We start from the raw sequence: 25,817 nt of genomic DNA, 5'->3' as shown, positions 1-25,817 counted from the left end.
AAAGCTCCATCCATTCTGCTGTAATTCCCAAATGAGAAGATCCCATGGTGCATTTCCCACTCCAGCCATTCTTGTGGCACCTCTGAGTGTGATTGTGAATTTGTGTTGAATCATAGGCACTTTTGTCCATGTTGTGACCACTTGGAGCAGGCTTGAGATTGTCTAATCGTGTTTCACTTAGACTCTCGAAGCAGAGGGGTTCAGGTATCAGAGCTGAAATGATCCTGCTAACCGTTGGATTGCATAAAGCTGGAATTTAATTGAGGTAATGGAATTAAAAGTTCCATTCGATGGGTCAGTTATGTTGCAATAGAATTACTGTTGCTACAATTTTGTAAATTGTAGCAAGTTAAGGGGTGAAGTAGTAAAACCAAATTAAAACTACCCACCCATCGCCACAATATATACATAATTAAAAAAATTAATGGATACTTGGGAGTCACTTCCGGATAGTAATCTCATCTCACTGATCAGAAAACAATTTTAAACCTGTTGTGCTCAGCTCTTGTAGTTCTTGACGTCACCTGCATCTCTGAGATTACTGCACAATGATCACTCATCCACTGCTCTGTGCATCCATTTTACCTACAGTATATAAAATTGGGACTCGTTGGTTTGGAGCAACAAGTTATAAACTTGCCATGAGGAAAGTGTGTTGCTGCAACGTGCAGTCCCCATCTGTTACTCGTTCATCTACAAGTCTGACTCATACTCAAAACTCTTCAAGCAGTCCTCAAAACTGCAAGAGACATTTTTTTCAAATAAATTACCTTTTCCATTACAGTACGCTCTTGACCTCCAACTGTATACTTCAGACAAATATGTACACCTCAAGAATCAGTGTACACCTCACGTGTTCCTGTACAGTGTTCATTCTACATTTTTTCTTCAAGAACATTTTGGTCCCTTCATCTTTCTCGATTCTCCTTATGCCAAGCAACAGTTTCAACAACTCATGCCCATTGGAAAAGCTCATCACCCAATCGGCTACCCTGCACCTCAAGCCTCCATCCAGGCCCAACTCCTCTAAAACATTTCCTGCCTCTATTTTATCAGCACAACCATTGACCTCTGACTTTTTTTTCACTGCAAATAATCTATCCCACATACATTTGCTCCTTCCATGTTGAAATCATAATGTTGTGCACTCTTACTCTCGTTCATGATTTCTAAGGGCCTCAAAGCTGTGGACCATCTCACCTCCCTCAGTCTTTCCGTTCCCCTACAATCTACAGGCTTTTAATACCCAAGCTTAATATTACCTAACCACTGCTGCTTGATTCACTCCATCTTCACTCCTCCTTGCTTTCACCTCACTGGTGTCCTGCACTGTTGGTTGAGTTGAGTTTCTCAATTTTAAAGAGAGATTCTGTGCTGCAGGCCACATGCGTTTCACATATAACAGATGTTGGTCTGACTGTCTTTGCTGCAGCTCCTCTATGTAAGCAGCTGATAGCTTTGGAGGAGCCTGAAAGGGATTTGCTTTCCGTTTAGCAATAGTCATAATCTGAGCTTTATTTAGCTTCTCTCAACTGGGCCTCAAAACGTTGCACAATATGCCCTCAAAATTGCTATATTCCAACCACAAAATAAATCTCAGATTGTACTCTGAGGTGACTCAAAGAATGTTACTCTGTGATCGTTTAGCCTCTTGGTCTTCAGTGAATGTAGATTATCCCTGCTTTTAACTATCGTTAGCTGTTTTCATTTGAAGAATTTTTTTGGTTTGCATTTAAAGGAAAAGGAATTCCATTTTACCTTTCTCAGTGTATTTTTTTTTAAGTGAAACACTAGAATTGATTCCAACCCAGCTTCAAGTGCCTCCGTGTCCATGCAGAATGTTTAAGGTGCCTGTCTGTGTGTTTGGAAAACTAAGTCCATGTCAAAAAAATGGCCCCAGTAGAGTCAGTGAAGTGTCATACATTTTTAAAAAATTGTCAATCTAAAAAGAAACAGATATTCAGGGTATAATGTTGGAAATTGTGCCCAACCATGCCAGTTTAAGCTCTTTTTGGAGCATAAGTGATCTTTTGTCTGTGAAGCTTGTAAGATTATCAATTGATCTCATTCACGTGACAGAAACAGGCATTACTGTACTCTGTTGTTGTATTTCTCTGTTCCACCTGGCTTTTCATGCAACAATGCTCTGTAGATTTAGCTCCAAACGCAATGACTGAAATGTATCTCCTTAGTGGGGCCTGACCCCCTCATTGCTGAAGTGATTGGAATTTGAAACGTGTTTAGAAAATGGAATTAATGCTGTCCATTGATGCAACATGTTGGCAGAATGTGGGTTCCTGCCTGTGATTCTCCAGTGTATTCTGGATGAAGCCTTCTCCAGACCAAGGGATATTGGCAGAAATTGCAATGGGCGTTGACCTGGGCTAAGCTCTTGCATCTGTTGTAATCTGTAACGTAATTGCTCAACTCCCTAACCTCCCAAATTTATTTTGGGAGGAATCACCTGCTGATGCAATAAGCCACATAAACCAGTTTTTTTGAGTCATTTGGGAAAATGTGGGCACAGTTCCCCTTATAGCTCTGTGTAAATGCACTGCCCAGTAAGGCACTCAGCCACAGAGGGCCACAAGTTTGACACTGGTTGGTGCTTCATTAGCTAATCTCAGCTGGAGCATCAATTAAGGCACGACAGTTACCAGGGACGATGAACGCACAGGCCTTTGGGGCCCATGCCCTGGGGCCCCCGGTAAACCTCGTTTGTGTTTTAATGGATCGAGGGGAGGGAGGTGGGGATCGTGCAGAGCGGCCCAAAAAGCGCCCAGAATGTTCTTGGTGCTCAGGGCCCCAAGAATTCTTAGATTGGCTCTGACAATTTCCCTCTGAGTCCCATGTCCGAGGAGGAGCTGAAGCAGCCGGGATTTCTCCTCCTGTTTGCTATCGGTAACATCTATTTTTTTGATTTTTGCTTGCATTTTTACCACATCTATTTAGCATATTTATAGAAAACAATAAGCTATAGAAAACAAGTATTTGAACCAAAATGCTTTAGTGTGTGTGCTACTATTAGTTTATCACCTCAATTGCTACCACTCCCACCAGTGCTAGATCCATAACCACCAGTACCTTTATCTTTGTGTTGCTTATAACCACTTGCATTTATATAGCGCCGTTAACATAGTAAAATGTCCCAAAAAATGCTTATCTCAAAATGCTTTCTTCAGACACATCCCACATTTGGAAGGACAACACTGAGAATTAGACTGCTGACTTTTTTTATAATGTCAGGAGATGTGGTATAAAAATTTCAAGTGCCCAGATTCTCCTGAAATTTTAGTGACAACATCATCTGTGCTGCAACTCCACGCGCTCTACCTCAGACAGGTGATTGGGCAGGTACTTCCTGCACGAGATGCAATGCCATTGGGACCACCAAAGCTTGTTATTTTAATGAGCACGTCTGAAATATAAAATTGAAACTGCAGCATTAATAACTGCTGTGTATTTTGAAGACTGTAATTTACTCCAAAATGTAAACGGATTAGTTTTTATGGATTGTACCTTTTGAAATGGTACCTGACTTTCAGGCAAAATAAAAACGTAACATCATTGGAGATGTAACTCTTAAATTTTTTACTGTTCTGCTTTATCTGTAATTAATATATTAAGTCTTAGAGATGTCATGTGCTTCCTGTAAGTATATGGCCATTGTTACAAAACAATGAATCCTCTCATTCACCAGGAGATCTGCTCATATATAAGAGTTGCTGAATCTTCTTCAAATATCACGTCTTGCATTGTGAAGCCATTGTCTTCAGCTCTCACCACAGACTCTGTAGCCTCACCATTGAAGTCATGGTCCAGCCTATACCTGGTCATTCAGTGGTTACAATCAATAACATACCACTTAAGATCACAGACAAATTCCACTACCTGGGTAGCATCCTCTTGCATAACGCTATAATCGGCGATTACATCACTCACCACATTGGTAGAGCTAGCTCTGCCTTTGGCAAACTCAAGCAGAGACTGTAGCAGGAAAGAGTGGTTAGTCTGCCAGCAAAAGTCGCTATGTTTGTTCTCCTCACCATCCTACTTGTATGGCTGTGCCGTCACACCAAGCGACTTGATCATATCCACTTGCGCTGTCTGATGTATCGCTGGCATTGAGTGGCAGGACAGGGCGCTTAACACCGATGTCGTCAAATGCTGTAGTATACCTGAAATCGAGGCCATGATCGAGAAGGTCCATTTGCGGTGGTCTGGACATATCTATTCACATGCCTGATAGAATTCTCAAAGCCTTCATCCATGGAGAGCTGTAGTCTGGATATCACAACAGAGGGGGGCAGATGAAATGCTATATAGGAACATTGAAAGCCACCTTGAAATCTTGCAATATTAACATATAGAAAGACTCAGCCACCGCCATGGCAGCATGTCTGCTGGGGCTTCTCCCATTTGTGCACCCACAACAACTGAGAATCATCTGTCAACCAGATGGGAGACTCCCATTACCCTCACCACTGATTCCATCCCCCTCCACTGTTTCGGGTTGAACCAGACTGTTTGCAGTCTCAGCATCCTATTTGACCCTGTGTTGAGCTTTTGACCCTAAATCGTCTGCATTACAAAGACCACCTACTTCCACGTCGCCACTCCTACCTCAGCCCATTTGCATCATCCATGCCTTTGTTGCCTTCATTGCCTTCAGACTATTTTAAAGCTCTCCTGGCCAACCTCACATCCTTCACCCTCCCTAAACTTCAGTTCATCCAAAACTCTGATGCCCGTATCCTAACTCACATCTATTGCTGCTATGCTTGCTGACCTACATTGGCTCCTAGTCTCCCAGTGCCTCGTATTTAAACAACTTATTCTCATATTTAAATACTTCATGCCCTTGCCTATCTGTACCTCTCTAATCTGCTCCAGCCCTACAACCTTCCTCGAACTCTGCATTCCTCTGAGCTTGTGCAACCCCCACTTCCTTCAACCCACCATTGGCAGCCATGCTTTCAGCCATTTAGGCCCTAAGCTCTGGAATACCCTTCCTATACTTCTCCGCCTTCCTTCTAAGACCCTCCTTTAAAACCTATCCCTTTAACCATGCTTTTAGTTACCCCATCTAATATTATCTCCTTTACATCAGCAGCCATTTTTTCTGATTACATTCATGTGCAGCCCCTTTTGAATGTTTTTCTACATTAAAGGCGCGATTTAAATACAAATTGTTGTATAAAAATGTGACCTATTTCAATGTATTATCCTCCAGTCAACGCTGCACCATATGTTTAAATGGATTTGCAATCATTCTCTGCCTTTCTGATCTTAAATCTCATTCCTAACATTTCACTGATATTGGTTGATGGCTCTGAAATAACTTGGTTGATGCAATATGTCTTCAAACCTGGTTATAAACCTCAATGGGCATTGCTCTTGCTTTGAAATGGGATTGTGAAATCTGAAAAGAGACAGAATAATAAAAAAAAATCAATCTACAGTAAACAAAAGCCAATGGAGCACTGGGCAGTGATTCTTTTGTTTGTATTAATGCACCAGTCTGTCTCTGTTAGTCCCTTCCCTACAGATGTCTGCTGGTTTGTCCAAGGTTGATTTAATAATTCAAAAGGATAGAAAATCACAGCAGCGCACCCATAATTTCCCAAGATAAGCTTCGTACACGTGCCAAATCGCAAAATTTCTTCTAGGATGTGAACAAACAATAACATAAGAACATAAGAAATAGGAGCAGGAGTAGGCCATACGGCCCCTTGAGCCTGCTCCACCATTCAATCGGATCATGACTGATCTTCAACCTCAAGTCCACTTATCCCTTGATTCCCCTCAAGTCCAAAAATCTATCCATCTCAGCCTTGAATATATTCAATGACTCAGCATCCATAGCCCTCTGGGTGAGAAAATGCCAAAGATTCACAACCCTCTGCATGAAGAAATTCCTCCTCATCTCAGTCTTGAATGTTCGACCCCTTATCCTGCGACTATGCCCCCTGGTTCTAGACTCCCCAGCCAGGGGAAACAATCTCTCAGCACCTACCTTGTCAAGCCCCCTCAGAATCTTAAATGTTTCAATGGGGTCACCTCTCATTCTTCTAAACTCCAGAGAGTATAGGCCCATTCTATTCAACCCCTCTTCATAGGACAACCCTCTCATCCCTGAAATTAATCTCGTGAACTTTCGTTGCACCGCCTCTAAGGCAAGTATATCCTTCCTTAGATAAGAAGAACAAAACTGTACGCAGTACTCCAGCTGAGGTCTCACCAAAGCTCTGTACAACTGTAGTAAGATTTCCTTACTCTTGTACTCCAACCCTCTTTGCAATAAAGGCCAACATGCCATTTGCTTTCCTAATTGCCTGCTGTACCTGCAGACTAACTTTTTGTGTTTCTTGTATGAGGACACCCAAGTCTCTCTGAACACCAACATTTAATAGTTTCTCACCATTTAAAAAATATTCCTTCCAAAGTGAATAACCTCACATTTCCCCACATTATACTCCATCTGCCACCTTCCCCACTCGCTTAATCTGTCTGTCCCTTTGCAGACTCTGTCCTCCTCACAGCTTACTTTCCTACCTAGCTTTGTATTGTCAGCAAACTTGAGGATACATTACACTTTGTCCCTTCACTCACCTGACGAAGGAGGTAAGCTCCGAAAGCTTGTGATTTCAAATAAAACTGTTGGACTATAACCTAGTGTTGTGCAAGTCCTTACATTTGTCCACCCCAGTCCATCACCGGCATCTCCACATCGCATCTAAATCATTAACATAGATTGGGCCTCAGCTATTTACAATCACCGATCCTTGCAGCACCCCGCTGGTTACAGCCTGCTAACTTGAGAATGACCTGTTTATCCTGCATAACCTGAAGACTTTCTTTTTAAAAAAAATGGATACTTCATGTGTTAAGTATATGAATTCATGTCTTGAGTCCATTATCTGTTTCCATTCGTCATGTTACAACCAGAGATTCCAGAAGTATGAAGCTGTGTAATCTGGCAGGTGGGGGACAAATGGACACCATTACTCCAAACACCTAACTCACTTTAGCTGTCTTCCCCCTCTCAAGCTTTTAGATGTGGGGACTCCCCCTACAAATATTGGCACACTCCATGGACCATCAAACTATCAAAACACAGCATCAGTTCATCAAAGGAAAACTGCTAATGTTGCAGATTTTTAAAAATAATTAAAATGAGTAGTAACTGAAAGTGCTACTAAGTCAACTATAGAAAAATAGACTGAAATCAGATGACTTCGGGGACCCCCTTGCAATGCTCCTAGGATCCGGGGTACTCATTTTGTAAAACTGTATGGTTAGTGCTTTTTTTCCCCACAGTGCCTTTACCTCTAGACATGACTGTTCCAATGTTCTCCTGGCCAATCTCCCACCTTGTTATCCTCTGTAAACTTCAGTTCATCCAAAACTCTGCTGCCGTTATCCTAACTCACAGGTCCTGTTCACCCATCACCCCTGAGCTCGCTGACCTTCATTGGTTCCCGGTCTAGTAATGCCTTGATTTTAAAAAAAATTCTCATCCTTGTTTTCAAATTCCTCCATGGTCTTCGCCCCTCCCCTATCTCTGTAACCTCCTCCAGCCCGACAACCCCCCCGAGATCGCTGCGCTCCTCCAATTCTGGCCTCTTGTGTATCCCCTATTTTAATCGCTCCACCTTTGGTGACCGTGCCTTTGGCTGTCCAGGCCCTAAGCTCTGGAATTCCCTCCCTAAACCTTTTCACCCCTCTCTCCTCCTTTTAAGATGCTCCTTAAAACCTACCTCTTCTACCAAGCTTTTGGTCACCTGTCCTAATATCTCCTTATGTGGCTGTGTTGAATTTTGTTTGATAACGCTCCTGTGAAGTGCCTTGCTGTATAAATGCAAGTTGTTGCCCTGAATAGTGCATGGGGATTTTTGAAGAAATGCTCACGCACGTTAAGTAAATGTGCTTCTGATCAGATTCGGGACTGCCTTCACGTTTGTCTGGATCTCAAATTTAGGGCTGGGGTGGGTCTGAATTCAGTTTGGAGTTGACAAATCTTTTTTAAAAAATGGATATTTGGCTCCTCAGTTTACATGCAAAACCATATTTCTGTACTGAACTAGGGATTGAAGGGTTGTTGCAAGATAGCCATTTAATTTGTTCTCTTGTGTTCCTTCTCAACCTCCCCCCGCCCCCCAATCCCTAATGCTTTGGATGCTAAATTCTCTTGGTTCAGGGCCTCTGCTATTTTTAGTTGTTTCACAGCTTGCTTGTAGAGTTGTATGCTTATAGAGCAATTCTGCTTTAAATTGTATTGAAGTGGATGGTTAGAATTGTTCCAGAATCTGCAGAGGTTTACTGTGTATATTGTTGGGACCTGATTTTGGCTTTTATTTTCTTAAAACCTCTGTTTTGAAAGGAGTTGGCTCAGCTTTGGCGCAATTATAGGAATTAAGGAATCTGATCACGCAGGAACACTTAACTAATAGTGCGAAGGTGGTGAGTGGGAAATGTGTGACTGATGACAGCACTTATTAGGAGAATTATCGGGTATGGGGGTAATCTTCAATAACAGATTCGCTTGGTAGAAGGGAATTTAACTGAGAAGGTTCACAAATAGACTGACTTAACTGCAAGAAGTAGTGTTCGGGAGACTTGATGGATCAGATTGTTAGTTTTGCAACAAATTCTTGTAGTTAAGACACCTGGAGTGGAAATTCTGCATTTGAATATACTTGGCTTCTATTCTTATAGAACTCATTACAAGGATGAAAAATTGTATCAGTACCATAGGGCACTATACCCTTCACAGTTAAACTAAACCTAGTTTTGGGGAAACTATATCTCTCTCATTGCCCACTTTTACCTTTCTAATGGGAGCTGTTCTCACTGGGCACACCAATTTAATATGGAGCACCACTGACACCAAACACACAGGACCAACCCCCCACATTTACAAAACCAGCTCCATTATCCTGATGGCAGAATCGTAGACCCACTTTGCAACGGGATAAAGAATTTGGGCTTGCTTATACTGTGGAGTACAGCCAATGGAGCGTGATCGAGCCTCATGGTGTACAAGAGTATTGCACTGTTGGAGGTGCTGTCTTTCAGGTATGACCTTAAACCAAGGCTCCGTCTGCCCTCTCAGGTGGATGTAAAAGATCCTATGACACTATTCCGAAGACATGCAGGGGAGTTCTCTCCTGTGTCCTGACCAATATTTATCCCTCAACCAACGTCACTAAAAATAGATTATCTGGTCATTTTTCACTTTGCTGTTTGTGGGACCTTGCTGTGGACAAATTGGCTGCCACGTTTCTTACATTACAACAGTGACTACACTTCAAAAGTATTTAATTGGCTGTAAAGCGCTGTGGAATGTCCTGAGGTTGTGAAAGGTGCTGTATAATTGCACGTCTTAATTCCAGCATCCAACTGCATTTTGAATGTTTCTGATGCTTTGGTCTTTACTATTGCCTGGTAGGTTATTCCAAACATTTACCCTTTTGAACAAAGAAATTTTGCCTAATATTTAAATTTATGTTTTCACTAATTTTATATTCTCTGGTCCTACTTTTGACTTAATTTAAAGTGATACCCTGGGATTACCTTATCTAAACCATTTAATATTTTATTTACTTTGAGAACTTTTTCTCCCTTTTCCCCTAACCAGCACCTCTGCACTGGAGAGCTTGAGCTTCTATTAAGAAATATATGATAGTAAATGGAATGTGACCTTCTAGAAGTCCGTAAGATACTATAGCAACAACAACTACTTGCATTTATATAGGGCTTTTAGTATAGAAAAACATCCCAACGTCATTGATTGATGGAGGTGTAATCAAAATAAATGGATGCCGAGCCAAAGAAGGAAATATTATTAGGGGTGACCAAAAGCTAGTTGAAAATGAATGAATGCACTTGCATTGATATACTATCTTTCATGACCTCAGGACAGCCAATAAAGTGCTTGTGAAGTGCACTTCCTGTTTTTTAAAAGGAGAGTCTTAAAGAAGGAGATGGAGCAGTTAGAGAGAGAATTCCAAAGTGTGGATTAAAAATGTTAATCCTCAGCACTATTTCAAGCTAAATCACTTCTGTAGGACAAGGGAACATGAGCACAAACTAATAAAAGGCAGGTTCAGGACTGATGCTAATTCTAATCTGTTCATTGTATACTTATGCTACAGATCTCTTTTTGCACTGCATTAAATTTAATTTGTAGTTTGTCGACCCCCATTGCATAACTGATCTAAATTCTTCTGAAAGTCTTTAATTGTTTTGTGTCTCCACTACTCTGTATTGGTGTAATTTACAAACTTGACCCGAGAGCCTTGTGGAGATGCACCAAGTTGGAATGTTCTGCGCTGTATCTTGTTGAAGTTCGCCTGGAATGTATTTCTTAACTTGGCAGCAGGAATCGGTCACTGATTAACTGAGAGGATAGTGAATGCTATGCAGCGTGCTGTACTGTCAGTTTATGCACCGTACTACAGGCCATTTGTTTGAAAAACACCAGATACGTTTGAGTGAAAATTTTGCACAAAAGAGCTTTGTTTAACTGCAGTCAGTAGTCGATGGATTATTGAAGCCCAAGTGCTCCCATCGGCTAAGAGCTATTACCAACGCACGGTAAAAGCTGCGTTCCCCAATGATCTGAGTAATTATGAAATCTGTCTACAAATGGCCACAATGAACATCTTCATTGTATGTCCTGGAATTTTAGGGACTTGGAGCTGGACCTCAAGTGCTTTGTTCTTCAATCAGCTTCTGTCCTATACTCTGAACTAAAATGTCAAACGTTAACTTTATAATTGTAGTAAAAACACCAGTTGCATCTTTCACAATTAAGACAATTCATCACTTCTGACTAGCCAGCCTGTCATCTGTGTTTCCACCAGAAATTCAAAAACTGGAAGCACAAGTCAAAGGGTTAGTGTTTACTAATTGTACTCTGCAGAGAGCTTTCTGACGAATCAACCAAGTAGAGGCTTTGATTGCATCTTTGGAGAGTAATCTTGAGACTGGCACTCCTTCTTTCCTTCCCCTCCTCCACCACCATCACCACCAACATCCAGAAGTGGATAGCGTAAAGCTCGAGAGCTATCTTATTCTTGCAGAGGCTGGTGGTGGGGGGAGGTGCGGGGGGAATCCTTCTCTCTTCTGTCTCATAAATGTAATAAGAACTATTTACGTGTTTCTAGAGTGCTTCATGTACAATGAACACTACAGTGTGCAGTCACGGTTGCTGCGTAGGTGGATGTGCAATCACTGTTCCCACAAAATCCCACTAACTGCAGGTAGATGAATGACCAGCTGGCCTATTTTTGGTAGCGTCGGTTGAGAGAAGCATGTTGGCCTGCACAACGTGAGAACTCCCTATTCTTTTTCAACTGTTGCTACAGGGATCTTCAACATCCACATGGGCCTCAGGTTAACATCTCATCCAAAGGACGGCGGTTCCCACAACACAGCACTCCCTCAGTATTGCACTGACGTCTCAGGCTAGATTATGTGCTGAAGTTCTAGACTGCAGTTTGAACTCAACCTTCTGACTCAAGAGGGGAGTTAGCTACTAACTGAACTAAACAGGTATCTAGTTTCCCAACAGAATATTTCTCAGCTGCTCGTAGGATAGGTCATAGAATGACCCCAAAAAGATCACAACTCTACTTGGTTTAAACACCCGTCCTTCATCTGTGTCAGGTTTCTACACGCTTATGAACTAACGAACACTGCTCATGGTTGAGAAAGAAAGGAAAGGCCGAAAGACATTTTTACAGCACCTTTCACAACCTCTGAACGTCCCAAAGCACTTTATTGTCAATGAAGTACTTCTGAAGTGCAGTCACTGTTGTAATATATGAAACGTGGCAGCCAATTTGCACACTGCAAGCTGCAAGATCACAGTATTGCAGTTGGCTTATCACCGTATCAAAAAGGAAAGCCTCCGAATAGCTATTTGTCACTTCATGCCACAGAGAAAAAAAAAATCAAAGTAAAGATGTTTTCTGGGTGTAATTACATCATTGTTGAAATACTACCTCAAGGACTTTTCAATGGAGAAAATGACCCTGAAAAGGCAGATCGGCCCACAAGGTGGAAATTATGCTTTTGCTAGGTTTCTCAACTGTCACAGGGGTTGACTGAGACATGGAAATATACAGAGGTTACAATACGGAGACAGGCCATTCGGTCCAGTCTGTGTCATTCATCTACCTGCAGTTCGTGGGATTTTGTGGGAAAAGTGATTGCACATCCACCTACGCAGCAACCGTGACTGCACACTGTAGTGTTCATTGTACATGAAGCACTCTAGAAACACGTAAATAGTTCTTATTACATTTATGAGACAGAAGAGAGAAGGATTCCCCCCGCACCTCCCCCCACCACCAGCCTCTGCAAGAATAAGATAGCTCTCGAGCTTTACTCTATCCACTTCTGGATGTTGGTGGTGGAGGAGGGGAAGGAAAGAAGGAGTGCCAGTCTCAAGGTTGAGTTCAAACTGCAGTCTAGAACTTCAGCACATAATCTAGCCTGAGACGTCAGTGCAATACTGAGGGAGTGCAGTGTTGTGGGAACCGCCGTCCTTTGGATGAGATGTTAACCTGAGGCCCATGTGGATGTTGAAGATCCCTGTAGCAACAGTTGAAAAAGAATAGGGAGTTCTCACGTTGTGCAGGCCAACATGCTTCTCTCATCCGATGCTACCAAAAATAGGCCAGCTGGTCACTCATCTACCTGCAGTTAGTGGGATTTTGTGGGAAAAGTGATTGCACATCCACCTACGCAGCAACCGTGACTGCACACTGTAGTGTTCATTGTACATGAAGCACTCTAGAAACACGTAAATACAACATCAATGCAATTTCTTTCTTTATAACCCAGTAACAGGAGTCTTGTCCTCCATAGCAGGCATTGTTGAACAGGATATGTTGGGTATATGTTGTAATTGTACTTAATGTACACAAAACATCTCTTCTCTTTCCACGCAACCCCCCCCCCCCCCCCCAAGATTTCCTTAAACCGCACACAACTTGTCTCCTGGAGATTAGATTGACTAGGTTGTTGTTTGCAACGTCGACAGTGCTGTCAAGCGGCACTTACTCACCACTACCTGCTCACCGATGCTCAGTTTGGGTTCTGCCAGGACCACTTGGCTCCAGACCTCATTACAGCCTTGGTCCAAACGTGGACAAAAGAGCTGAATTCCAGAAGTGAGGTGAGAGAGACTGCATTTGACCAAGTGTGGCACCAAGGAGCCCTAGTAAAATTGAAATCAATGGGAATCCGAGGGAAAACTCTCCAGTGGCTGGAGTCATACTTAACACAAATGAAGATGGTAGTGGTTGTTGGAGGCCAATCATCTCAGCCCCAGGCCATGGCTGCAGGAGTTCCTCAAGGCAGTGTCCTAGGCCCAACCATCTTCAGCTGCTTCATCAATGACCTTCCCTCCATCATAAGATCAGAAATGGGGATGTTCGCTGATGACTGCACTGTGTTCAGTTCCATTCGCAACCCCTCAGATAATGAAGCAGTCCGAGCCCGCATGCAGCAAGACCTGGATGACATCCAGGCTTGGGCTGATAAGTGGCAAGTAACATTCGTGCCAGGCAATGACCATCTCCAACAAGAGAGAGTCTAACCACCTCCCCTTGACATTCAATGACATTACCATCGCCGAATCCCCCACCATCAACATCCTGGGGGTCACCATTGACCAGAAACTTAACTGGACCAGCCATATAAATACTGTGGCTACAAGAGCAGGTCAGAGGCTGGGTATTCTGTGGCGAGTGACTCACCTCCTGACTCCCCAAAGCCTTTCCACCATCTACAAGGTACAAGTCAGGAGTGTGATGGAATACTCTCCACTTGCCTGGATGAGTGCAGCTTCAACAATGCTCAAGAAGCTTGACACCATCCAGGACAAAGCAGCCCGCTTGATTGGCACCCCATCCACCACCCAAAACATTCACTCCCTTCACCACTGGCGCACTGTGGCTGCAGTCTGTACGATCCACAGGATGCACTGCAGCAACTTGCGAAGGCTGCTTCGACAGCACCTCCCAAACCCGCGACCTCCACCACCTAGAAGGACAAGAGCAGCAGGCACATGGGAACACCACCTGCACGTTCCCCTCCAAGTCACACACCATCCCGACTTGGAAATATATCGCCGTTCCTTCATCGTCGCTGGGTCAAAATCCTGGAACTCCCTTCCTAACAGCACTGTGGGAGAACCTTCACCACAAGGATTGCAGTGGTTCAAGAATGCGGCTCACCACCACCTTCTCGAGGGCAATTAGGGATGGGCAATAAATGCTGGCCTCGCCAGCGACGCCCACATCCCATGAACGAATTTAAAAGAAAAGCAGATAGGTTGAGAGTGGCTTAATGGATAATCCCCATTTGTTCATCTTCCCTCTTTGGAGAGGGAATTTCCTGCATGGTAGCTCAGTGATCAGGGGCTCTGAATTTGCCTTTCTGCTCCATGGTGCTGTGAAGTCATGCTCCAACATTCAGTGCTATTTAAGAGGAAGCTAGATAAGCATGAGGGAGAAAGGAATAGAAAGATATCCTGATAGGGTTAGATTAAGTGGGGACAGAGGAAGCTCGCGTGGAGCATGATTACTAGCATAGACCAGTTGGGCCGAATTTTTTTTATTTGTTCATGGGATGTGGGTGTTGCTGGCAAAGCTAGCATTTATCGCCCATCCCTAATTGCCCTTGAGAAGGTGGTGGTGAGCCGCCTTCATGAACCGCTGCAGTCTGTGTGATGAAGGTTCTGCCACAGTGCTGTTAGGTAGGGAGTTCCAGAATTTTGACCCAGCAATGATGAAGAAATGACTATATTTCCAAGTCGAGATGGTGTGACCTTGGAGGGGAACGTGCAGGTGGTGGTGTTCCCATGTGCCTGCTGCCCTTGTCCTCCTTCCAGGTGGTAGAGGTCGTGGGTTTGGGAGGTGCTGTCGAAGAAGCCTTGGTGCGTTGCTACAGTGCATCCTGTGGATGGTACACACTGCAGCCACTGTGCGCTGGTGGTGGATGGGGTACCAATCATGCGGGCTGTTTTGTATGTATGGTGTCAAGCTTGAGTGTTGGAGCTGCATTCATCCAGGCAAGTGGAGAGTATTCCACTCCTGACTTGTGCCCTGTAGATGGTGGAAAGGCTTTGGGGAGTCAGGAGGTGAGTTACTCGCTGCAGAATACCCAGCCTCTGACCTGCTCTTGTAGCCACAGTAATTATGTGGCTGGTCAAGTTAAGATTCTGGTCAGTGGTGACCCCCAGGATGTTGATGGGGGATTCGGCAGTGGTAATGCTGTTGAATGTCAAGGGTAGATGGTTAGATTCTCTCTTGTTAGAGATGGTCATTGCCTGGCACTTGTCTGGCGCAAATGTTCCTTGCTACATAACAGCCCAAGCCTGGATGTTGTCCAGGTTTTGCTGCATGCGGGCACGGACTTCTTCATTATCTGAGGGGTTGCAATTGGAACTGAACACTGTGCGATCGTCAGCGGACATCCCCATTTCTGACCTTATGGAGGGAAGGTCATTGATGATGAAGCAGCTGAAGATGGTTGGGCCTAGGACACTGCCTGGAGGAACTCCTGGGGCTGAGATGATTGGCCTCCAACAACCACTACCATCTTCTTTTGTGCTAGGTATGACTCCAGCCACTGGAGAGTTTTCCCTCTGATTCCCATTGACTTCAATTTTACTAGGGCTTCTTGGTGCCACACTCAGTCAAATGCTGCCTTGATGTCAAGGGCAGTCACTCTCACCTCACTTCTGGAATTCAGCTCTTTTGTCCATGTTTGGACCAAGGCTGTAATGAGGTCTGGAGTCAAATAGTCCTGGTGGAACCCAAACTGAGCATCGGTGAGCAGGTTATTGGTAAGTGCTGCTTGATAGCACTGTCAACGACACCTTCCATCACTTTGCAGATGATTGAGAGTAGACTGATGGGGCGGTAATTGGCCAGATTGGATTTGTCCTGCTTTTTGTGGACGGGACATACCTGGGCAATTTTCCACGTTGTCGGGTAGATGCCAGTGTTGTAGCTGTACTGCAACAGTTTGGCTTGAGACGCAGCTAGTTCTGGAGCACAAGTCTTCAGCACTAAAGCCTAGATGTTGTCGGGGCCCATAGCCTTTGCCGTATCCAGTGAACTCGGCTGTTTCTTGATATCACGTGGAGTGAATCAAATTGGCTGAAGACTGGCTTCTGTAATGGTGGGGATATCGGGAGGAGGCTGAGGTGGATCATCCACTCGGCGCTTCTGGCTGAAGATGGTTGCAGGCGCTTCAGCCTTGTCTTTTGTACTAATGTGCTGGACTCTGCCGTCATTGAGGATGGGGATGTTTACAGAGCCTCCTCCTCCCATTAGTTGTTTAATTGTCCACCACCATTCACGACTGGATGTGGCAGGACTGCAGAGTTTTGATCTGATCCGTTGGTTGTGGAATCGCTTAGCTCTGTCTATAGCATGTTGCTTCCGCTGTTTAGCATGCATGTAGTCCTGTGTTGTAGCTTCACCAGGTTGGCACCTCATTTTTCGGTACGCCTGGTGCTGCTCCTGGCGTGCTCTTCTACACTCCTCTTTTGAACCAGGGTTGATCCCCTGGCTTGGTAATGGTAGAGTGAGGGCTATGCCAGGCAATGAGGTTACAGATTGTGCTTGAATACAATTCTTCTACTGATGGCCCGCAGCGCCTCATGAGCTGCTCGATCTGTTCTGAATCTATCCCATTTATCACGGTGGTAGTGCCACACAACACGTTGGATGGTGTCCTCAGTGTGAAGACGGGACTTAGTGGTCCGTCCCGTTTTATTCCTAATATGACAACTGAGTGTCTTGCTCGGCCATTTCAGAGGGCGATTTCAGAATCAACCACATTGCTGTGGGACTGGAGCCACATATAGGCCAGACCGGGTAAGGACGGCAGGTTTCCTTCCCTAAAGGACATTAGTGAACCAGATGGGTTTTTACAACCATCCAGCAGTTTCATGGCCACCGTTACTGGTACTAGTTTTTCTTCTTCCGGATTTTTCTTTAATTGAATTTAAATTCTGCTTGGCAGGATTTGAACTCGTGACTCTATTAGTCCAGCCCTCTGGATTACTAGTCCAGTAATATAACTGCTGTGCTACTGTACCCGAATGCCTGTTTTTGTGCTGTGGCTTCAATGTATCTTGTTCGTACCATTCACGAGGAACAATTCCTAAAAACTATTCATGAGAGTTTATCCTTGGTAGTGATCATGTATAGTTTAATCTGTTGCTTAAGAGATGTTCACAGTTGCACAAGAATCCTGGCAGGAATTTACTGGCATGTCAGTACTAAACATTCCTAATTCCTTTTTCTGAATTACAAAAGATTTTTTTTTTTGGATGTCATTCACGGGCTGCTCGCTGAGTAGCACGTATCAGAGATGGATTTATACTGCTAATAATAACACACACGACTTGAGATCAACTTTCCCAAGCTACTAAGCCATCTAAGTAGTTCATTGGTGGTGTTGGGGAAGTATTACAGAGGCTGTGTGCTCCATGGAAGGAAAGCATATGTGGGCATTTTCCGGAACAGTTCGCTTGATTGGTGCCTCTGTCATCGAATTCCATTCCCCTCCCCTCCCCCAGCAGCACTCAGTAGCTGCTGTATGTACAATCTACAGGATAAGCTGCAGTAACTCACCAAGATTACTTTGACAGCACCTCCTCTTCCCCCCCCCCCCTGGCCCCCCCAGTCCTAAGGACCTCTATTACAACCAGAGCAAAATTATTGCAGGAAGACAATCACCTCCAAGTTCCCTTCCAAGTCACACACTATCTTGAACACATCACCATTCCTTCATTTTCGCTGTGTCAGTATCCTGGAATGTCCCACTCAACACAATTGTGGGAGCACCATCACCACAAGGGCTGCAGTCGCCCATGGAGCAGGTCCACCACTTTAGAGTACAATTTTAATTGTTGCAATCCTTAAATATTCAAGCATCTGTTCTGTAACATACATGCAGTAGTTCTAAGATTCGTTTTAAAAATGGTTCAGTTTTGTAATTAGATGGTTCTTCCTTCTGTTCCAGGTGGCTGCTGTGGATCGGATCAAAAGCAGTACGTCATTGGGGGATGGGCCTGGGCCTGGTGGTGTGTCTCACAGACACAGAGGTGAGGCACCCGAGAACTATCACTCTTTCTTTCCTCTTCTGAAACCCTTTTCTACAATTCATATTTAAGCATTGTTTGTTTATCTTTTGTAATTCTCATTTAAATACCAAAAGAGGGTGTTCCTGGAGATGTTGATTGTGTGCTGTGTAAAGCAATATTTGATGGGCCATGAGATGCAGGGTGTCATAAACTTGCCAAACATGGACAATGGGTAAAGCTGTCAGGTTCTCCACACTGATTGGCTGGCACTTCCTTCTCAAGGTTGGCAGGAATATGGTGAGGGTGGATTAAATTGTATAAAATTCTGCAAAGCATTAAATATGGCACCTGCAATCAGTCTTTCTGGTGCCCATTTACTCAGGAACATGTACATGTTTCCCTCACGAAAGGAACGTGACTTGTACTTTAATGCATCTTATTTTCCATCACTTAGTGTAATATTGGATTACAGTGAACTCCAGTAATTTCAGTTTTTGTTTATTCACTAATAACACCATGTCACAAAGGGCTGGAGGAATCATTTGTTTCTAGTCATTTGCTACAAAACTGTTCACCACATCTTAGGTTTTTGTAGGCCAGTGACCATTTTTGCAAATTCAGTTTTTATTTTAATTGGTGATGTTATCCAGTACTGTAGCAATTCTACTGTGAATGTGTGCGCAACATATTGCGCCTCCTACTATTAGTAAACCAAGGAACAGGAACACCGGCACAAGTTGCTGAGAACCAATTTGTTGCCTTATGTGGTTTGGGAAATTATTTAGCTTACACAAATAACTGAAATACCTTTTTTAAAGAGAACGGCCACACCATCTGCAAAATTTTATAATTATTCTTCATTTTCAGTTTTAAAACAAAGTGTTTTAGTTTTAAAACAAAAGTCCCAAGTTAATATCAGGGGAAACGATGGAAGGGAGAGTGCAAAAATATTGAGCGCTACAAAAAAAAAACCCATTTGGAATAAAAGCTTTTGCATACTTGGTCATTTCGCTTTTTGCTTGCTATGTAGTTTTTAGGTATGTTATTGCAGTACTTTTATTGGGGCTGGACAAATATTTCAGTAGCTTCGATGTCCCAGAAGGAATGAAAGGAAACTTAAATCCTGCAACAGAGATCATCTTTAAGCGTAGCTGAGAGGCAAATGGAATCAAAATCCTCCAGACATACACACAAATATAAAGTTTTGAGAAATTACACTGATTGGGAAGTCGAATCAGCTTTTGGGTCAAAATTAGCAAAAAATGTTTTTGTTCAGGTATGGTTATAAAATACAAGAATTTGAGTGAAGGATCTTAATAATCTTAGGCCCACTATAAACATGTGATATCTGAGTAATGCACTTGAGTGACAGGATACTGGAAAATCAATTTGATGTTGGCAAGCATCCAATTCATTCATCTTTTAACCTCGAGCGTTTCATCTCCCAACAACACGGTGAACTATTTTCCAATATCGTACCAGTAATTCTACATTTTATTCTTTTCCAATCCCAATAGCAATTTACAGAAACCGACTCTCCAGCCTTGATCATGTGCAGGTTTTGAATGCACATTCATAGCAAATCTACATGAATAAACAAAACTGGATTTCTTTGTCTAATTTTGTTGTCTTTGTATGTTAACAGAAATTTTTTTATTGTTCTCAGTATTCAAGGGTCTTGTCACTCCTGCAACCTGTCTTTTGCAGAGATGGGATGGGGTGGGGTGGTATCAGAAGAAGAAATCTGTTATCTACAAGCGTTCCCAATGTGTCTGAACTCCAAAAAAAAATTCATTACAAGTGTTTTTCAATTCTTCCACATACATGTGCAAAAATGAGCCATTTGGTGAGTGTTTCTGTTTTGTGTGCTTTGAACCTTCTGTCCTGATGGAATGTTTTCTAGGGCCATATAAAAACCAACTGCTGCCACCTTCCCTTCATCCTTTTGAATACTGAGCGTCTCTTGCATCATTCAGATATTGTGGTCATTTTGCAGCCTGTTTCCTGTAAAGTTCAAATGCTGAGCTCTTTTTATTAAAAAAAAGTAATTAATCTTCCCCTTCTTAAGATAAAGACCAGCAAAATCCATGTAGCAAGTAACTTTTATTTGTTGTCCGCTTGGCACTCCCTCAATTTCCCCTCTCCCCACATCCCCTTTGCAATGTCAGACAGCGTTAGTAGAAACCTGCATGTGGTGCCCCACCCCTTGAGTGAACTGCACTTTGCCTTTTAATTTTAATCTGAAATGGTCCCCTTGTAGTCAGTTGAAGAAATTGAAATTCAGTGGTGCCAACAATCCTCCTGAGATCTGCATGAAATTCAGTACTGGCAGGAACATTTCATTTATCATATCCTGTTTATACTGTATATTAAATTCAACAGGATGCTACTAGTTCTGGTTTTGATTTTGTTTGGTGTTTTTATTAATCTGGAGAGGCAGTGTACAATTGCTGATGCAAGGATTCTTACAGCCTCCCTCCAGTTAAAGCGCAATACTACCCATGTGATACCTTTTTGCCAGTTTTTTCCTCTTTTTGCCCCTCATCTCCTGAAATGCTGTTCCACAGGACTTGGTCACTCTCTAGCACCTGACCAAAGTGCAGGCCAGTACATTGAATATTTGCAAGATGTTCAACAACGCAGTACATCATAACCCCCGTCTGATCCTGTCCCTACCTGGCATATCTCCACATGTGCACTTTTTGGCAGGGCTCGTTGGATAGGTGTCAAGACCAGAAATCCTGACTCTTTTTTGTCCCATTAGGCCATTGGGGGAACTAATACCCATTTTTAAAAAAAACAGACTAAGAACAAGGAAACATAAACCATGGGACAGCAGGGACACGTGCTGCCTCCTCTCTGTCCCATTGTTTTACAGTTGGTAAAGCAAGTGGCGTAGACAGTGCCCCATCGACCCAGCCTCAGTAGGAAGCTTCCATCAGAACAGCAGCTAAATAGCTCCACAAGTAGCACTTTAGTGAGTGCCTCAAAAATTCTCAGTATATCATTTTGGGCAGTGACCTCTTCACATAAACCATTAATATATGAACAGTAGCAGCAACAATGTAGATTTTCATCGATCTGGACCAGTCTGGAGGCGGTCCATTGGCTCAGATAATTGGAATTAATCCAATTAACCAGCTAACTCATTGGTTCTTGCACAACATGCACCATTCAGAGATCTGAAAATAGAGAACTTCAGTTTAAACTGGAAGCACAGTGTGTTTCTTGCAACATTATTTAAAATTGTGCTGTGTTCCCATCCAGCTTAATTGTAGAGAATAAATGAGGATTTCAGTAGTAGAGAGATGATAAAAGCTGTATTGATGCATATTGAGTAACTGAAGAATTTTTCAAATGCTCAAAGCAAATTGTAGATATGCCATTGTGCTCGGCCACCTGCTGGAAAACCAATTTGGCGGCATCATAGGGAAGGCTGCAATGGCAGCATGCTGTTTGCATAATGCATGTTCCAGGACTGTGGCTTTGATTCTGCTCCATATTCCCACATAGCGAATGTGAAATCTGTACTTAATTTCCTTTGTGCACTGTCCCAGTGATTGATTTTTTTTTTCTTTTATTATTTCTGTTTACCCAGTGCACTTGTGAATTTTTAGGTTGCTCAGCACTGGATGGAACTATTCATTTCAAATCAGCTGCTATTATATATTATGCCTTGAAAATGAAAAGCTGAGAACTACAAGCTCGAGGGGGAGAGAAATTCTGACTGGGATGTATAGTAGCAATGAGACAATGACTCTGATTTTGCTTGTTGTGAATCCTTTGAAGACTATTATTTCGTTTTGTCAAATGCTATTTTTATTTCTAAAATTGTTTCTCATTGGTTTGACTTCCACATTTCTTTCTGTATGGGACTTTTATGTTCTCTCAAGTCACCCCACCCAAAGACTACTTTTGTTCATTTTTGTCAACAGCAAAATCTGGTGAAGTTTTCAAAATGTTTTCAAGTTTTGAGTTATGAAGATACAGTCGGGTTGTGGTATTTATTTTGAAGAGCAAGGAGTTCCCTTTGTGTCCTAGCCAACATTCCCCCCCCCCTTAACCAACACCCAGCAAAATCAGACTAACTGGTCATTCATCTCATTTGCTGTTTTTGGACAAAATTGTCCGCTTCGTTTGCCTACATAACATTAGTGGCTGTGCTTCACCTCTTGGGGCTTTGGGGCATTCTGAGCAGATGTGCACACTTAGGCTGCATGAGGCTTCAGGTTGTTCACGTCGTATGATGGACAGCCACCTTGAATACACAATGGAATTGCTTGATGCCCCCCACTCATGGAAGCCTGTCTTCAGAACTGAATCCAAAGGACAAGCGAAAGAAAAGCACAAGCATTTGGTTTGGAGAGATTTCTTTTGTATGTAACCTTTACTATGTAACCATAATCTAAAGTAGGCTAGTTTTTAAAAGCTTGACACTGGTCTGTAGGCAACAGCTTTTATGTGGCTGTCGGAAATCACGTGACTCTCTGGGTTCAGTCCCAGAGCTTTTCTCTTGCCCCACCTATATCCTCGGAGAATGAGGAAGACCATAGGAACAGAAGTAGGTCATTCAACCCCTCGAGCCCGTTCTGCCATTCAGTTAGTTCATGGCTGATCTGTATCTTAACTCTGTTTATCTATCTTAGTTCCATATCCCTCAATACCCTTACCTAACAAAAATGCATACCGTAGATAGATAATCATAGAGTCATAGAGTTATACAGCACGGATAAAGGCCCTTCGGCCTATCGTGTCCGCCAATCATCTTGCCATTTGAAAACTTGTAAAGACCCCCTTAGGATTGCAGAATTAATTTTCACATATATTGGATGTAAAGGATCTTCTTTGTTCAGTGGCCTTTCCGATGCTTTGTTTGAAAGATTTCAGAGAGAGGGTCAACCTCAGCAATGGGCAGATTGTTCTTGTGCCACTGATCTGCTCTTTCACTTGCTGGCAAACTGTGCAGTACCAGATCTGATCTCCACCACAAAAACATGAATACGTTGAGAATGTTTGAGCAGGTTGGCTTTTTCACATCTTGCCATCTGTCATTAAAATTAAAATTGTGCCAGTCGGGACATTACAACTCAAATGGAGAATTCAGTGGGATCCAGCTGTCGTCTTCAATCATTTCTGCTCGTTCTTTTTTTACACACAATTTTCATGTACACTCTCCTCATACTTTTCATGTGGCAGTCATGCAAGTGTTTCCAAGCTCCCCTTTTGAAAGCAAAATAATCACAATGTGCTGCAAAACTGTAATAGCTTCCTCGTGAAAAATAAAGCTGACTTGTTTTATTGCAAGCTGGATCGTATGGAATGTTTATCTGAGGAAAACACATCGTGCTAGAGATGAGCCCTGTTCCTGTTTCCTTCTGAATCTCAATATTTCTGTGGACATCCAGAGCAGGCAGTGCAGACACAAATCGAATTCCTCACTTCCCTCATTCCTCCCCCAGCAGAACTGTGCGTGTTTCATCTCAACAGTGCTCCGATACAGTCTCTGTTTTTAAAAGTACTCTGGCCTAGTTCCTTGGGTTGGCAGAGGCTCTGCCTCGACACACAGTCTGCTGTACAAATAACACCCACAGTGACCACCAAGGCCACTGATTGGCTCATGCCCATTGTTGGGTTCAACCGGCCGTGGGAATGTTCTCAGCATCAGTGTGGGCGGTGAAGAACAGAAGATGCACTCTGCTCTTCCTGCAACATTCAGACCTGTTAACCGTTTCAGTGTGAGGCTCAGACAACGGCCTGGGTGCATTTTGACAAGAAATATTCACTCTGTGCACTACAGACATAGCAAAAAAAAAAGTTTCCTGCAAATCTTTTTATCCTTTTCCCTTGGGATTGCCCTCTGTCCAGCTCCTGTTATGGCTGGCCAGATGATCTGTTGCAAATTGTGCTGCAAGCTGCCTGCCACTGGGTACGTTTGACTGTTTCTTCTTCCCTGCGGGGGAAGGGCCTGGCCCCTGGACGCCACTTCACCACTGTGACGTGATTGAAAGCGGCAACTGCGCGGTGTCAGGAATCACAGACACAAGCCCGTGTCTTGCTGTGAGTGGGTATCGCATCGTGGCACTCGACCCTTCCCTAACACTGACCATTATAGTAAAATAAGAGAAATGTTGGCACCAGGACAAATCTTCGTTCCAGTGGGGGAGAGGTCGCACTGCATTCTTCAAAAACATTTGTTTGGAATTTGAAGTAACTAGGGATGCTGTTCCAGCAGAGTTGGGAATAGAACCACATCCCATAAAAATGTGGCTTTCTTGGGAGAAATGGGATAGTCAAACAAGTGTACATGAAACAACGTTAAAATTTCATTTTTTAAAAAGTCTTTATTTCAGTGCAAGAAATACTGCAGTCCTCAGTGTGATATTTGAGCTAGTTTTGCCTTTATTGTGTGTGCAGTGCTCTTCCTGTTGACTGACACACAGCTTTTAACCCTTACACTGCCAGTTCTTTCAGGCTATTATATTTACGACCCTCAGTTTAAACTTCAGGGTGTCATTTTTGTTTGAAATGCATTATGTCTGCTTTTTAATGTTGTACATTTCTAACTTTCCTCATACCTCTTTGAAAGTGAGTGTGGCATTTAAAACATCCAATCACTGAAACCAGGTACAGTGCTTAATGTGACCACTACAGCTCTTGCAACTGAAAAATTAACTAATCCAGGAGATGATCCTACAATCCCCTATCCTTAAATATTTGGCATTTCTGTAACTAACCTTTTAATAATTAACAGCAAAGACACTTAATCACAGGGAAGACGATGGTGACCTTCATCAGGAGTTCAGCTTATGGCGAATAGAATTTTAAAAAATTAGTTGTGTGTGAATTTGTTGGATAAGAATATAAGAAATAGGATCAGGAGTAGGCTATACAGCCCCTCAAACCTGCTCTGCCGTTCAGTAGGATCATGGTTGATCTTCAACCTCAACTCCACTTTCCTGCCCAATCCCCATATCCCTGGATTTCCTTAGAATCCAAAAATCTATCAATCTCAGCCTTGGATATACTCAATGACTGAGCATCCACAGCTCTGTGGAGTAGAGAATCCCAAAGATTCACAACCCCGAGTGAAGAAATTTCTCCTCATCTCAGTCCTAAATGGCCAACCCCTTATCCTGAAACTATGCCCCCGCGTTCTAGACTCTCCAGCCAGGGGAAACAGCCTCTCAGCATTTACCCTGTCAAGCTCCCTCAAAATCTTATGTTTCAATGAGATCACCTCTCATTCTTAACTCCAGAGAAGATAGGCCCATTCTACTCCATCTTTCCTCATAGAACAACCCTCTCATCCCATAATTGAGAATAATACCATTGGTCATCAACCTTGATGCTTGTAGCACAGGAGAAATGTATTGCCTCTGTTACTACGTCAGCCACTTTCTTGCTCCCCTTCCTCCAAAAAACTGCAGACATGAGGATCTAGTTTTTAAAGACGTCTTTTTGCATTAAAGTGGTTGGGGAAATGATTGAGTGTCATGCAGGGATCCTGCTTGCCTCCATCTTATGATATTATCTCAGTGTCTGCCAGTGTGTCATTCACTAAATGGGAGTGACTGCAGTGCAAAACAACCAGCTCACCAGAGCAATGATTCCCAATTTCTAACGGAGCGCAGATTGTACCACAGTGTCGTGATCCAGCTCTTCTAATGTAGCTGGAGTGGTGGGGGAGGAATCAAATACC

At 43.1% G+C, this 25,817-nt stretch overlaps 1 protein-coding gene across 3 annotated transcripts in view; it reads left to right on the top strand.

The window, feature by feature from the left end:
• Positions 1–25,817, top strand: part of LOC137345073 (flotillin-2-like) — a 99,813-nt gene that overhangs the window by 18,911 nt on the left and 55,085 nt on the right. For all 3 annotated transcript variants that reach the window (XM_068008512.1, XM_068008511.1, XM_068008513.1), the window contains exon 2: positions 18,058–18,139. In XM_068008512.1, the coding sequence (XP_067864613.1) occupies positions 18,058–18,139 (82 nt within the window). The remainder of the gene's footprint in view (positions 1–18,057; positions 18,140–25,817) is intronic.

Source organism: Heptranchias perlo, chromosome 28 (genome assembly GCF_035084215.1).
Source record: "Heptranchias perlo isolate sHepPer1 chromosome 28, sHepPer1.hap1, whole genome shotgun sequence".
Taxonomy (NCBI): Eukaryota; Metazoa; Chordata; class Chondrichthyes; order Hexanchiformes; family Hexanchidae; genus Heptranchias; species Heptranchias perlo.
Note: the sequence above shows the minus strand (reverse complement) of the source record. Positions and strands in the feature narration are given on the sequence as shown.